This window comes from Vigna radiata, chromosome 2 (assembly GCF_000741045.1).
Source record: "Vigna radiata var. radiata cultivar VC1973A chromosome 2, Vradiata_ver6, whole genome shotgun sequence".
In the NCBI taxonomy this organism is placed as follows: Eukaryota; Viridiplantae; Streptophyta; class Magnoliopsida; order Fabales; family Fabaceae; genus Vigna; species Vigna radiata.
Genome location: NC_028352.1, coordinates 14,547,572 through 14,564,241, shown reverse-complemented (window position 1 = coordinate 14,564,241; position 16,670 = coordinate 14,547,572). Strand labels below are relative to the sequence as shown.

Here is a 16,670-nt window from a genome sequence, read left to right as displayed (position 1 = left end):
AAATATCTTATATTGAATATTTCCCTAGAATATATATTTATTTACTCTAATTAACTTATACTATATTTATTTACTGTAATTAACTTATACTGAATATCTTATATTGAATATTTCCCTGGAATATATATTTATTTACTCTAATTAACCTATACTATATTTATTTACTCTAATTAACTTATACCGAATATCCTCTCACCTTATACCCTAACAAATGATGAAAAGGAGCAACAAAGGTTGAGCCAATCTCCTACAAAAGAATTTGAAATCAAGACCTTAGGAGAGTTGAAATATTTTTCTAAATTTGAAGCAACCCATTCTGAGAAAGGGATCTTCATATTTCAGCAACAACAAATTACTAATCTATTACAAGAAATTGTTAAAATAGCCTCCAAGCCAACAAATAGATTTGTTGATCCAAAGTTAAAGTTGGGAAGTGTAGAGGATAATGTTGTTGTGGATAAAGAAATGTAACAAAGACATGTGAGAAGACTACAACATATTGGTTTTGATGTGGGTCTAGTTAGCAAATTTATTCATTAACCAAAGGAAAACACATTTACAAGCTGCTCTTAGAATTGATAGGTAATTGGAAGGAACACCAAGAAGAGAAATTTTGTTCAAAAGAATTAATAGTGCTAGTCTAGAGGCATATAATGATTTCATCATGCAGGTTAGTTGTGGGTAGGATCAATTATTGGATATTGTACCTTCCTTTGTTGAATAGTAACTTGGAAGAGTAGAATACAAAGTGTGGTAGCCAGATCTAATGCTGAAACAAAATTTTGGACAATGGCTCAAGGAATATGTGAACAATTATTGTTGAAAGATTATATTGGAGGACTTTATGGGAAGAATTTGAGGTTATATTGTGACAATAAATATACAATCAACATAGTTCACAACCTAGTGCAATATTATAAAATTAAAAATATTGAACTAGACAAACATTTTATCAAAGAAAAGTTTGACATTGACAGGACTTGCACTCCATATGTGTCTACTCATGGACAACTTTATTTCATGGAAAAGTAAGAAATAAAATGTAGTAGCTCGATCAACCGCTGAAGCCGAGTATATGACAATGATATCACTAAAATGTGAACTTATATTGGTGAAACAATTCCTTCAAGAGCTTAACTTCTGTGACATCCATACTATGAAGATGTATTGTGATAATCAAGTTGCTCTCTACATTGCATCAAATCCAATGTTTCATGAGAGGACTAAGCATATAGAAATTGATTGTCATTTTGTTCATGAAAAGTTGTTGACTAAAAAATATGTATTGAGTTTGTTGGTTCAAACAATCAACTCACAGATGTATTGACCAAGTCATTAAGGGGTCCTCAGATTGAGTTTATTTGTTCCAAGCTTGGTACATACAATTTGTATGCTCTAGCTTGAGGGGGAGTGTTAGGATATTTACCCTATTTATCATCATTATATTGTGCCAAGGGTTACCCTATTTATCATGATTATATTGTGTCTAGGGTTATCCTATTTATCATGTACTTATCACTTTATTCTTATAAATAGAAGATTATGAGAGAGATCAATTACGCCTTCAAGAATTATTTTCCAGTTTCAATCTCAAGTCTTATGTTTACTTCTCTCCTCAAAACCTAATATGAATTGTAGGGATAAATTATATCCATCATATATTAGGATTTTCACTTATTATATCTATGTATTCTATTTAAGAGCAACAGCTCCTTTATAAATAATATAGGAAATAGTTCTTGTGAGACCATACTCCTTCATTTTTCCTCTCCATCTTTTAAGAGATCCTCCTTTCCTTTGATATGTAACCACCATGGTTGTTGTTCTTTCACATCGTAAATTTTTGCAACATATTTTGCCTTAAAATAGGTTTGTTCTATTGCAATCCGTATGGCTTTTGCTAAATTGAAAAACATACATGTGTCAATGATTTTTGGAACCACTAAGTTTCATAACCAAACTATGATCATGGAATCTTCTTTGTCCCATAACCTAAATGTAGGATTATATTTAGCAGGAGCATCATCGGTTAAATGGTTAGCCTTTCCTTTCCCTTGCAAGATGGTCTCAATGAGTTGAGACTATTTTAGCGATTTTTTTTCATTTTAGCCATTACAATTATGTGCAATTAAGGCACAGAGAAATAAATCGATAAGAGACAAGTGCAATTCATGTATTCAAATGAAGTTGTATGGTTTCTTAACAAGTGCAGTTTATGTTGCTTTATAGTTGCCGTCTGTGAGCAATGTACAGACAGAGCCTATCATCTTGCAAGTTGATAGGCTAAATTTGGTTCTTGAAGAAAATTCTCATTTTCAGCCATCTGAAAATCCAACAAGGTAGAGAAATTAGTGCCTCGCCAATTATTTTGTGAGGAGTCTTGTAGAGTAATGATTTTGCTGTTACTACATTTAAGTTATTTTTTTCCTTTCTACTTACTTTGTTGTTTGCAGTAGCACTACATCAAGTTCCTCCTCGAAGGGTAGCGGCTATGGTTTTTCTGATAAGGTTTGGTTCTTTCATCTCTAAGGTAAATTATTTGCATGATGACTAACATCCAGTACTATTAGTCATGAAATAATTGTAAATTTCTCAATGGACTGAGGATGAGGAAAACAATAACACTTTCACTCATTTGGGGGAATTTGATTTATTCACTTCATGGCTTTAGGGGACTGTCAGTTTTTCCCCTTTTCCTTCTGTTGAAGTTGTTTCTAATTTCCAGGAGAATTTTAATTAACATGAAAAATATGAGTAAATTACAATTTTGTCCCTGAAAATGGAAATCTTCATTGATTGGTCTTTGAATGTTTTCACGTATACAATTGTCCCTCCATTTCTTAACTTCATGGCCAAGAATTCCTTTCAACATCAACATAATTAAGTTGGGGATTAAGATAGCAATTTCAGTGAGTAATAGTCATGAAGTTGACAGAAAATAACTAATTAATCTGTGTTGAAACCCAACAAATAATAAATTTTGCTAGGATAGACTCAAACCTGAATCTATACCAATGTTAAGAAGTAGACTTTGAGTTTAATTCAACTTCACAAAATTGACTTGTAAGGAGAAATTTGCACTTAAATATATATTCTGAGTTGGTATTTTGAGTTTAACTCAACCTCATAAAATTGGCCTGTAAGGACTGAGTTGGCATTATCTCTAAATGATGTGGAATTTTCAACACTTCAAATGCCATTCATTTGCCAATTAATATAAATATGTAGTTTTAGTGTTGTAATTTATATTGACTTTGGGAAGTCACCAGCTTGCAGATGGAATGACTGTACAGATTCGGATGGTTAATCTATTACTTGAAACTCGTGGAAGTTCTTGTTGTCAAGGGGAAGCAACTCGGTAAGATATTTATGTAGGTGCTCTGAATTGGGTAGCATCTACAGTTTGTTTATGCTCTATACAATCATTGTCAATTATTATTGTGGATTTCTATAAATTGAAAATTGATATTATTCTATTAGCATAGATGTAGTGGATCATTTCATGGGGTAACATATGGCTAAAGCCCGATGTACTATATCTGTTTGACTCAGACTTTTGCATATTTCACCAAAAATCTATTTATAAGCATGCCTAGAATCGCTCTCAATTGTTATGGTGGATTTCAATAAATTGAAATTGATATTACTGTATAGCATTGATGTGGTGGATCATTCTATGGGGTAACTTATGTCTAAGTCCTGTACTATATCTGTTTGACTTAGAGACTTCTGTATATTTCACCTAAAATCTACTTATAACCATGCCTGTTCCCTAACTTTGTTCGTAGGGCACCACCTGTGGCATCTATTACCATGCACAACTTTTTACTGTATACCACAAATGAAAGCTGGGAGGTAACTTTGATGATACTCATTCTTGCAATAAAAGTCAGGGCACTCAAATATGAAATTTATAGTTTTTTTATTCTGTTATCAGGTTGTAAATCTTAAAGAGGCACGGGAATTCTCCAGTAATAAGAAGTATATATACGTCTTCAAAGTACTATTTTATTTTTATTTAAGAATTATATATACCCTTTCCTTTTTCTGAGTTTGTGTATGTAACCTTGAGTCAGTTGGTTTGAGCCTTTTTTTTCATGAAAATTCATTTTTATTTTGAAAGAAGTTAATTTTTGAAGCATTTTAGTGTTTGTTCAAGCTTTTGATACGAAAAAATCTAAAAGCCTAAAATAAATTCCTTATTATTATTATTATGAGAAGCTTCTAGAAAAAATTTGTAACTGTATTCTACCTTGATTAAAAAATGTTTGTCTTTTATAATTTTAACGAATTAAACTATTAGCTGCTCTGCTTTATATGAAATCTGTGAAATGTAAATCACATTTTTCAAAAACCTATTTGGGAAGATTGATTTGTCTTTATATTGTTCTTATATATTTTTTCTCTCCTTTCATCAGAAGATTTTCATTTATGCTTTCATCAGAATGTGTTTCTGCTATATTTCTCCATATCAAGGATGTTAAGTTACTTATATTTTTATTATCACCTATTAATTCTTATTTCCCCCTCCCTCTCTTCAGAAACTAGAATGGGAATCTTTGTCTTTTGATCTTTTGCCTCATCCTGACATGTTCACGGATGCTACTTTAGGCCGCTCTCAAGAGGGAGCAAACCTGAGAGATGAGGATGGTGAAAAGCGAGTATTATTTGGAGCCGAGCGTCTTATAGAAGGAATATCGGGAGAAGCATTTGTAAGAAATATAGTTCCCCCAATTAGTTTTAATGAATATTATTTTTCTTCTAGAATTTCATCTGTCATGAATCATGAAATACAGCTTGAACTTTATATTATTAGATCACGGTTCAGAGAACTGAATTGAACAGTCCATTTGCACTTGAGGTTCAGTTACATGTCACTGAAGCTGTTTGCCCTGGATTAAGTGAACCAGGTAACTAAAAGAAGGTTTGGCAGGTCTGTATTATCCATACTTAGTTGATATGAAAAGCAAAGATGTGACATGAAGTTTCTAAAACTTATATCAACAGGACTGCGTGCATTTCTTCGCTTTAAAACAGGATTACATGTTTGTCTAAACAGGGGAAATGCAGATTTCAAGGCACAGAAGGTTTCATATCGCCTTAACTACTTCATCCTTTGAAAAAACTATTTTTCAACTGTATTTTATTGATATAGCAATATCATGGTGTGTTTCTGAATCAATCATGACAGCGATCAACTGAAGCTGCTAGGCATTCTATTGTCTCAATTGTTGTGGACCATATATTTCTTTGCATTAAAGACTCTGGTATGTCTTTAGCCTAAACTATTATGTCAACTTATATCTCCTTTGATCATTTTGAAATATTGTATAGCTATTAGTTTTGTATGTAAACATATCATGAAAATAATCCTACAATTGGCATTAACTTGTAGACTTCCAACTTGAGCTTTTAATGCAGTCCCTCCATTTTTCTCGGGTAATTATTTACTTCATTATGTTCTTGTGCACTTCATTCTCCATGTATGTTCTTGTACACTTCATTCTCCATGTATTCCTTCTTCTTTCTCTTTGGTGTTCCCTTATTCTGAATATTTTGATATTAGGTTGTTATGTATATGTTATAAATACAAAGAACTGACCCATGTTTATAGTCAGAACTAGACCATTCAATGATGTAATGCTACTAGGTACATGCTCAAGCTTTGTAATAAAAAAGGATTCCTATTCCTAACTATAATTAAACAAGGAAACAATAAAATTACAAAGTGTTAGAATCTTATATTTAAGTTAGAATTATATAGAAATAATAACTAAGCAGGTATCAGATAGTTCCTCCTAAGAATATCTTGGTTCAGGAAGTTATTATGAACAATCCAAATATTCACTTGGTAAAAATCTCCTTAAACATCACTATACTCTTTGTCTTTCATCTTATAGTGTATCAAACTGTGACTTCTCAAACATAGACACTTATACATTAGTTTGTCCTCAACTCATTTTAACCAAACCTAAACCTCTTTCTCAATTTACTTTGAGTAGTGATTATTAGGTAGTTGAGTATTTCTCATTAAAAACATTGGTACAATCATAATTACTTCATTCTTGAGAATATCAACAATTTACCTACCTACAAAAGAGATATATACTCACTACCTAAGCTCGATGATGCTAAGCAGGTATAAGATGGTTCCCCTTAAGAATATCTTAGTTCAAGGTGTTATTATGAATATGTAAAAACTTCCTTAAACCTCATTATACTCTTTGTCTTTAATCTTATATAATGTATCAAACTGTGACCTCTCAAACATAGACAATTATACATTAGGTTGGCCTCAACTCATTTTAACCAAACCTAAGCCTCTTTCTCAATTGACATGCTTTTAGATTTGACATTTTCAAATACCACATAATGTGATGATTATCAACACATGTCATGTTTTTCTTGATTAATAATCTATACACTATCTAAACACATAAAAAGTATAAAAAATAAATAGAACATGTATGTAACTTTCTTTTTATCCAAGTTCATTTAATAATAAAAGTATTTACTTTTTCTTTATTTTATTTGTATTTCTTCAATGAGGTTTAAAATAATATGAAATAAAATAGCATAAAATTAAAACCAAAGCAAAAGCTTCAAAAAATTATAACTAGATATGGATTAAAGTGACATAAACAAATATGAGAAAAAGAATGTAAATTAATACAAATGACCGATGCATAATTGGAAACAAATTAAATAAAATAAATAAATAGAAGATAAATTAAGTGGCATAGTTATAAATAAATATATAAAAAATAAATAAATAAGATCAATGTGTAACTAAAAATAAATTAAATTAAATAAATAGAAATGACCTGTGTAACTAGAAATAAATTAAATAAAATAAATAAATAGAAGATAAATTAAGTGGCATAGTTATAAATAAATATATAAAAAATAAATAAATAAGATCAATGTGTAACTAAAAATAAATTAAATTAAATAAATAGAAATGACCTGTGTAACTAGAAATAAATTAAATAAAATAAATAAGATAAACGTCACTGAAAGTAAATTAAATGAAATAAATTAAACTGATGATAAATTAAATGAAACAAATAAATAGAATTAACACGGAACTGGACCTATATTAAACTGGACCAACATTAAATGTGAAATAGAAGATAAAATAAATGAAATAAATAAAAATGACTAGTGCCTAACTGAAATATATAAGAAAATACATAAAGACGATAATAATCGATAATAAATTAAATGGAAGTAAATAAAACAATGTATAATTCAAAATAAATTAATGCATAATAAAATACACATAAATTTATTAAGATTAGTTTTAAAAGAACTTAACCTCCACTCTTACCTTATGATACACTATAAATACTTTTAGAAGAATAAAAAAAATTTCAGTCTATTGCTCCAAATTCTCTCTCGCTCTCTTTGTTTTCTTCTCTTTTTCTGTTGTATCTTACCTTTGCTTCATTTTTTTACACCGCTTCCAATTCACCCATTTATAATCAAAACTTTCATGATGCATTATCTTTACCTTATGATACACTATAAGTGCTTTTAGAAGACTAAGATTCTTTTTCAGTCTATTGCTCCAAATTCTCTCTCTTTGTTTTCTTCTCTTTTTCTGTTGTATCTTACCTTTGCTTCACTTTTTTACAGCTCTTCCAATTCACCCATTTATAACCAAAAATTTTCAAGTGATTATTACATGCATTAAATGTAATCTCATCACTTCTTATCTCCTTATCTTTTCTTTTCTTTTATCCCTTAGAAGATTCTTTCAAAGGATAATTTTAAAATATATATATATATATATATATATATATATATATATATATATATATATATATATATATATATATATATATATATATAATACATTTTTTTATTTGTACTGTAATCTTCTTATTTTTATTAATATTTTCAATTTCCTTAGTCACAATATTTTAGATAAGCTACTTGATATGTTTTTCAATGTTCATAAGAAACATTCTTTTTTAATATATGAATTTAATCCTAAGAGTTAAAGCGTAAAATATTCTAACTATTATATTTTAAGTAATGATAAAATAAATAATATAGTTATTTAAAAGTAGGGATGTTTCTAGTGCATGCACATTAATTGTATGTCATCTTCAGTTTTAGATAATAAAATTTCTTATTCTATTTTATTTCCTTATGATCTACATAGGAAGAATTATGAAATTGATTCCATATACTAACTGTAAAGAAAATGTTGAGACAAACAACTATAAGATAATTAAATTTCAAAAGAACCTCTTATGCTTCTTAGGCTTTGAGAGTGACTACTCCTGGTTAGGTAAGAGTTTGGTGTTGGATGCATGGGTGTGCAATAGACTTTGAATTCATTAACTTAATTTCCTTGAAAATATCTAATAAATACTTTATCTGAGAAATAACAATTCCATTGCTAGATTTTGCTACCTTAATCCCTAAGAAGAGCCTTTATTGGAGATAGACCTTCTAGATGGGTGTAAGAACGTCTTGGGTCTTAACACTTTGAACTTTGCGGCAATTTAGAAAGGAAGAACAAAACAGGTTGCAAATTAAAAAGAACAAATGGATTAGAGATTGAAAGAACAAACCACCATAGTTGGAGATGTCACTCACATGACACTTATATGTGATAATCAAGCTGCTCTTTATATTAGCTCTAACCCTGTCTTCCATGAGAGAACCAAACACATTGAAGTTGATTGTCATTTTATTATAAAAAAAATCATATTCGAAGATATCAAGACTGAGTTCGTTAACTCAAGTAAGCAGTTGGCAGACATATTCACCAAGTCCTTATGAGGACCTAAAATTGACTATCTTTGTAACAAGCTTGGAACATATGATTTATATGCTCTAGATTGAGGGGGAGTGTTAGATGTTAAGTTGTGTGTTTATGTTAATTGGGCTCAGCCCATTCTGTATTTAGGGTTTAACCCATATCTTACATTATAAATAAACTACCCTATGTGTATGCAAAACACACAAGGGAGATTTCTCCTAATCTTCTCCACTATTTCATAGCCTATAATATGATTAATAAAAATTTTGTTTTGGAGATGTCACATCGAATAAAAACGTGACCAAATCATAGGCAAACTCGTTTTTTAAGTTAATTTAGGCAAAAAATCACTTTCAAAAATTGTATGAGAGCTTATCCTACTAAGGTTTGATGGGCCTATCATGCCAACTACTATAAAATCTCTATTGGATCACATTATAAGTCAATTTTATATGATTGAGTTAGGTCCAAATATGCTTTGTAACATGGTATCAAAGCTTATCCCATGAGGTTTGTTTGGTCTGTTGTGCCACCCATTATTGAAACACTTACGAAAATCCCACATCGAATAGAGATGTGACCAAATTATTGTTTGTTATGTGGGTGAAAACAACACTTTGGAAGCTTGTTTTATGAGATTAATTAAGCTTAAAACCCTCACTTTCTAAGATTCTTATTCATGTTTTCTCCCTTCTAAATTGAAGGATTCTAAAAGAAAGGGGAACAATTACATAGTAGAAAGTTTTACCCAATACACATGTTCTGGAACTCAGTTTGGCATGATAAATTTAAATCTTTAGTTATCAACTAACAATTCATAAGAAAATACCAAGAGAAAGAGAGTTTGTTTTAGTTTTGATGATTTTAAAATAAGTTTACTTATTTTTCAATTGTTGATTTGAAATTACAAAGACCATTTAAAAATATGAACTTCTTGTGTTATTCATGTTCCTTTACCATGCCATATCGTGATATCTAGCTTCTCTAAGGAAAGAGCCATTGTTTAATTCATTAACTTTGCAGGTCAGTCTCTCTGAAGGAGATAGTCATAGTAACTTGACTAGAATTATAGTTGGAGGAGTATTTTTAAGGTTTGTCTTTGAACTCTACCCGTATAACTACTCAATGGTTGTTCATGCTTGTTACTTCTAATTCAAATGTTTGTTTTGTTTATATCATCCCCGTTCAACAATGTTGAAGATCCCACATTGACTAGGCATTTGACTTAGTTATATTATATAAGTGAGTGCAAATCTCATCCAATTTTGAGGTTGAGTTAGGGTCATTTTCTAAGACTGTATCAGATTAGTGGGTGCTCATGTTTGTTAGTTCTAATTCAAATGTTTGTCACCTTTATGTCTTCCCCATTCAACAATGTTGGGATCCCACATCGACTAGACATTTGTCTATATTATATTGTATAAATAACTGCAAACTTCATCCAATTTTGAGGTTGAGTTAGGGTCATTTTCTAAGATGGTATCAAAGTCTATCCTTGTGAGCTTTGTTGGATCTATTGTGCCACATGTTATTAGGGTCGTTATCAGATCATGGTTAGACTACTTATAAGTATATATTATCACATTTGGGATATCAATTCTTGATAGGATCTGGAGAGTTTATGAAAGGAAGAAAAGAGTAAAAAATAAAGCATAATCAGTTGGGGTCTGTTAGGACAATTAGGAAGCAGGGGGAGGATAACTGTTCTGGTGGGGTGTTTTGTTGAGAGGAGGAGGAGTCTTTAAATAGGAAAAGGTTTGTCTGGAGGGGGGCTGTTGAGTGAATTGTATCTGAGTGACAGGACATTAGTATTCCTGTGTGAGGGGAGACAATTCCCTTGGAAGTGTTCAAATTGTATTCTTTGTATTATTTTCTTACAAGAATAATAATACAAGGTTGTTTCAGTGTTTTTGTGTGTTTAGTGTTGTCAAGTGTGTGTTTTTAGATTTCTTGTTTCAAGAAATCTAACAATTGGTCCGACCTGCTAGATCTTGGAGAGGAAAAATCATGGAAGGAAGAATGAGCACATTGGAAAGGTCTGTGGAAGAATTGAGAGAGGAGATTAGATAGAGACATCAAGAAATCTTGGACCTGATAAGAGAAAGTCCAAAGAAAACGCAGAATAGGAATGAAGCACTTAGGGCAGTCAAGGGTCTGTTATTAGAGATAAAAGAGGAAGAAGTGGGGAGTCGGAGGAATAAGAGGAAGGTGAAAAAAGGGTTGGACAGCAGTGACAGACAACAACACTGAATAGCGGAAAACAGTGGCAGCAGTGGCAGCAACGGATAATGGCAGCAGCGGCAGCGAATAACGGCAGCGGACAGTAGCTGCGGGTAACAGCTGCGGATAACGGTAGCGGATAGTGGCTGCGAGCAACAGCTGCGGATAACGGCAGCAGACAACAAACCCTAATGGCTCTCGATACCAACTTAAAATTGGGAGAGAAACCGAATATTTTATTATTACTGCTCACTTATTCCTATTACACATATTACCCTATTTAAGGGATAGTAGATCGACATAAAAAAGGAAAAACAGAAAGCTCCTAAAAAGCCCACTCTAAAAAGCCTATTAGAAAATACATTATATTTCAACAGTTTTTAAAAAGTCACAAGTGGATGTTGCCACGACATTCCAGTAAGGCTGGAAGGGTTAGAAGTGAAGGAAAACTTTTATTTGTTTAAGCTAGGGGAAGTGGACTTGATATTGGGGGTATCGTGGTTGGCTTCCTTAAGGGAAGTTAAAATTAATTGGAGAAACTTAACCATGAGTTTCGGTTTGGGAGAGAAAGAGACAAGGATCAAAGGTGACCCAACACTAACCAAGAGGGTGATAACTTTTGAAGCACGGCTAAAAGAAACAGAGATTGAAGGTTTATCTCTAGTCTAGAGCTTGGGAGGAAATAAGGGGGAAGATAGGGGAGAAAAGGTGGAATGTTTAACCTCTGGACAAACTGCACAACTTGAGGAAATTCTGGAAGAATATGGAGAGATCTTTAAAGACCCTACAACCTTACCACCAGTGAGAGATCTGGATCACAAGATCCGAATAAAAGCCGGAGTGGACCCAGTCAATGTCAGGCCCTATAGGTACCCTCACTTCCTAAAGTCAAAATAGAGAAGCAAGTGGCTGAAATGCTTAAAACAAGGATAATCAGGCCTAGCAACAACCCTTGTTCTACCCCTGTTATTCTAGTGAAAAAGAAGGATGACAGTTGGAGATTTTGCATCGACTATAGAGCCTTAAACAAAACAACCATTCTGAACAAGTTTCCAATACCTATGATATAGGAACTGCTGGATGAATTGCAAGGTGCAAGCTTCTTTCAAAGGTGGATTTAAGGGCAAGCTACCACTAGATAAGGATGAAGGAAGAAGATATCGATAAGCAAGCTTTTAGAACACACCAAGGACACTATGAGTTCTTGGTCATGCCGTTTGGATTGACAAATGCACCAGTCACGTTTCAATGCGATATGAATACAATGTAGAGACAGCATTTGAGGAGGTGTGTCCTGGTATTTTTTGACGACATCTTAATATATAGCAGAACTTGGGAAGAGCACAGGGAGCACTTGAAACAAGTGTTAAACACCCTATGGCAGAAACAATCCTTTGTTAATAGGAAGAAGTGTGAGTTTGGTCAAAGACAAATTAGATATCTGGGCCATGTGATTTCGGGACAGAGGGTGACTATGGATCGAGAAAAAGTGGAAGCAATGTTGGAATGGCCAATCCCTAAATCCCTAAAAGCTCTCAGGGGATTCTTAGGCCTTACGGAGTATTACAGGAGATTCATTCAGGAATATGGGCGAATAGCCAGACCTTTAACAGATTTGCTAAAGAAAGGTCAATTTGAATGAACTCCAAGAAGCATGGAGGCTATGCAGTGGATGTAGTGGCGTGGGAACTGCAGAATAGGGATGAGCCCCTCAAGCAATTAAGGTATCATTTGGAGAGGGCTCAGGACCAAATTGCAAAATTTGCTAATAGGAAAAGGAGGTAGTCATAATCAAGGAAGGAGACTGGGTATACTTGAAAATTAACCCCCTAGGAAAGCATCCATGCCTACCCGATTGCACCCAAAGTTGTTTGCTAGGTATTATGGTCCTTTCCAAGTGACCAAACAGGTAGGGCCTGTGGCTTTCAGGGTACAACTGCCAGAAACAACCAGGATACACCCTGTATTTCAAGTATCACAACTAAAACTAGTAGTGGGCACTCAACAAGTTGAAAGAGAGCTGTCGGAGGATCTACAAGGGGTGGGCTAGTCCGTTGGCCTCTTAAAGTGTTGGGAAGGAGAACATAAACAGTACAGGGAGCAGTCGTGCCACAAGTGCTCATTGAGTGGCAAGGAGGAGGACCAGAAGCTGCTACGTGGGAGGATGAGATGATAATTAGGGAGCATTTTCCAGAATTTCACCTTGAGGAGAAGGTTGTTCCTGGACCTACCAGTAATGATATGATCTAGAGAGTTTATGAAAGGAAGAAAAAAGTTAAAAATAAAGCATAAGTGGTTAGGGGTCTGTTAGGACAGTAAGGAAGAAGGGGCAAGGATGACTGTTTTGGTGGGGTGTTTTGTTCAGAGGAGGAGTCTTTAAATAGGAAAAGGTTTGTCTGGAGGGGGGTTATTGAGTGAATTGTATCTGAGTGATAGGATATTAGTATTCCTGTGTGAGGGGAGACAACTCCCTTTGAAGTGTTCAAATTGTATTCTTTGTACTCTTTACTTAAAAGAATAATAATACAAGGTTGTTTTAGTGTTTCCGTGTGTGTTTAGTGTTGTCAAGTGTGTGTTTTCAGATTTATTGAAACAAGAAATCTAATAACTCTTGACTTGGGATGTGTTAGAGATTCCACATCGACTAGAGATATGATCAAATTATAATATACAAGTGGGTGAAAACCACACCTAACACAAAATAGAGCACGTAATATTTTGAAGTTTTTAATCTTTACTTAGTTTATGGTAGTTGTTTTTAGTTGGAAAGTTCTACATTTCCTTCATCAATCCTCGAGGTACAACTTATATATACGTATGTGTGTGTTTTGGTAGATTACATTTTAATATCAATTAATTTTAAGTTGAAATCTTACATGGGTTTATCCCCTTTGAACAATCACAAGGTCCAATATTGCATCATCAATAAAGTTGCCAGACATTCTTATGTGAGATCACATATCAATGTATGAAATCTTTATGGGTTGTCGAACTTCTGTCTCATCATCATTAGTGATGACAATGTCATCAAAATAAACAAGGTGTTAGATATTAAGTTGTGTGTTTATGTTAATTGGGCTCAGACCATCTTGTATTTAGGGTTTTAGCCCATATTTTACATTATAAATAAACTACCCTATGTGTATGCAAAGACACATAAGGGAGATTTCTCCTCATCTTTTCACTATTTCATATGATATCTAGAGCTTAGGTTCTGTTCCAGCCTCTTCCACGGTCTCCGGTACTCACTACCGCCGCAGCCGCTGCAACTGCCGTCGTCGCCGCCGCCGATGTCGCCGGAGTTCCAGAATCGATCGGCGACCACTTCATCCGAATCGTCTCGGTCGGGCAACCACCGTGATCCAAAGATTGCGGCGATCGAAGCACCCACGCGCCTCCACGTGTCGCCGCCAAAGTTGCAGATCCGCCGCTTCTCGCCATGCTTGCCGGCGCGTTGCCGGAGCTTTGCACCGCCAACCAGCACTGCCGTGATTGCCTCCTCACCCTCTTTCTGGGTCTGTGGTCGTTTCATCAATCGGAGCACGTTGTATTTTTATGGTTTCTCCCTCTCCATGGCGTCTTTTGCGTCTACAAACACCTCTGCTAGTGCCTCATCTTCTTCTGTTGGTACCTCATATGATTCCCCAATATACACTAATTATGTGAATGTACACTTGTCCATTGACAAGTTAGATGGCACGAATTATGCAACATGGGCGTCCAACATCAAACTTTGGTTGAAGAGTCAGGGGTATGTAGATCACCTTACTAAAAATGTGATTAGTGCGACCACAGATGAAACTTCCCACTGAATGAAAATTGATGCCCAATTATGCATCGTCATAAAGTCCACCATTCACTCCTCTCTAAAACAAATGTTTCGATCATATGAAACATGTTAAGAAGTATGGGCACAAGTGAAGCTATTATACACAAATGAAACCCAACGACTTTATGGTGTTTGTCAAGACCTATTCACTGTTATTGGTTCGTGCAGTCCTGGTCCCATGGTAGAATATTTGGGTAAAGTTCATGCCATCCTTCATGATTTTAATGAGCTATTACCTCCTGCTTCAACTTTTGCTGAAGAACTGGAACAACGACCAAAGTTCTTCATGTTGTTGGCATTATACGGACTCTCTGATGATTCCTCCCATGTCTGTGATCAGATTTTGGGTTCTCCTGTCATACCCAACTTTACTTCTACTTGTTCTGCTCTTTTGCGTATTCCGAGCAAACTAGTCATTGAGACATCTCCTCATATTGATGATTCCTCAGTTATGGCTGCCCAACGTGATGATAGAAGTCGGTTTCACAAGCCAAGTAAAGGACGACCAAAATGTGACCACTGTGGCAATTTAGGCCACATAATTGATAGATGTTATGCGCTTCATGGACGTCCTCCTCGATCTGTAGCAATGGCTAATTCTTAGCCACCTCCTCGACCTCCCCAATCACCGTCTACAGACCATCCTACTTAATCAAATATTGTAGACAACCCTACCGTCTTCAACGAGTTTCTCAGATGGTCTGAGGATCGTCAACAATCTATTTCCACTATATTTGCATCTTTTGCACGCATAAGTACACCTTTTGTTGGTCTGACTCACTCCCTCGGATCTTGGGTCCTTGACTCAAGCGCTACCGATCATATAACAGGTAACAAGTCCTTGTTTTCTTCCTTGTCATGTCCGGATAATTTACCCTCGGTAACAATGGCTGATGGGTCTAGAGTCTCATCTCATGGCATTGGCACTATTCATATTTTTCCATCCATATCCATTGATCATGTACTTTATGTCCTTGGGTCTCCCTTCAACTTATTGTCCATAAGTCGTCTAAATCGTTCCCTTAATTGTTTTATTTCATTTACCAAAGATTTTGTTTGTTTGCAGGACTGTTAAGTCCCTGGCAAGTGTACCAGATCGTTATCAAGTAATATAAACGGGTAAGTCCGAATATCGTTTTCCCAAAGGACTCTTAGGCCTTAACTTTCATGTAAACTAATCGCGTAAGACTTGAGAAGAGAATAATATTGGTGGTTATATGCAAAGAACAAAAATAAACATGCAATGCAATTGATTCAATTGGTTTTGAGAACTATGGATGAATGGTGTTGTTGGGGTTTACAATTTCATCTTATCCACTCTCATATATCTACTCTTCTTATTTAATTCACTTATTTATCTAATTGTCATGCATACTTTCTTAATTACCCTTAACCCAATTCCTTGGTGAAAAGAGTCTATTACTAATTGTCGGCTTGCTATCCCTAGCCTCCCCTAGTAACTAATAATGCAATGCGTTCTTAAGCAATTACAATTGACCGTCCTATCCCTATCCCTAGGCGATATTGGCATAATCAAGGAATTTCCCACCAGTTCATGATATTACCGTACGTCCCCATATCTATAAAGACAAACATCATTTACTGAATGAGTTAAACAATAAAAGCATTGAGCGCAGATGAGAACCCAACAATTGATAAACAAGTATATGAAAAGCATATGAAATAAATAAGAATTTCAATATATATGAGAGTTTCAAAAGATTACATTGTTCCCCAGCAACAAAGGGTTTAGTTCACCATAATCATGGTAAAACTAAATGAAAATAATGAAAGAATGGAAGAAATAACCCTAAACTTGGTTGAATGGAGCCTAAGCATCCAAGG

The 16,670-nt window shown here is 34.2% G+C and overlaps 1 protein-coding gene across 4 annotated transcripts in view; it reads left to right on the top strand.

The window, feature by feature from the left end:
- The window catches only part of LOC106752409, a 68,878-nt gene that overhangs the window by 20,104 nt on the left and 32,104 nt on the right, over window positions 1-16,670 (top strand). Inside the window, exons 3-13 of one of the 4 annotated variants that reach the window (XM_022778674.1) lie at window positions 2,230-2,339; window positions 2,454-2,508; window positions 3,270-3,358; window positions 3,789-3,855; window positions 3,938-4,000; window positions 4,542-4,712; window positions 4,817-4,910; window positions 5,008-5,087; window positions 5,192-5,267; window positions 5,396-5,439; window positions 9,800-9,867. In XM_022778674.1, coding sequence (XP_022634395.1) covers window positions 2,230-2,339; window positions 2,454-2,508; window positions 3,270-3,358; window positions 3,789-3,855; window positions 3,938-4,000; window positions 4,542-4,712; window positions 4,817-4,910; window positions 5,008-5,087; window positions 5,192-5,267; window positions 5,396-5,439; window positions 9,800-9,867 — 917 coding nt within the window. Of the gene's footprint in view, window positions 1-2,229; window positions 2,340-2,453; window positions 2,531-3,269; window positions 3,359-3,788; window positions 3,856-3,937; window positions 4,001-4,314; window positions 4,480-4,541; window positions 4,713-4,816; window positions 4,911-5,007; window positions 5,088-5,191; window positions 5,268-5,395; window positions 5,440-9,799; window positions 9,868-16,670 lie in introns of those variants that run through there. The other 3 variants (XM_022778675.1, XM_022778677.1, XM_022778676.1) reach the window with 3 other exon arrangements.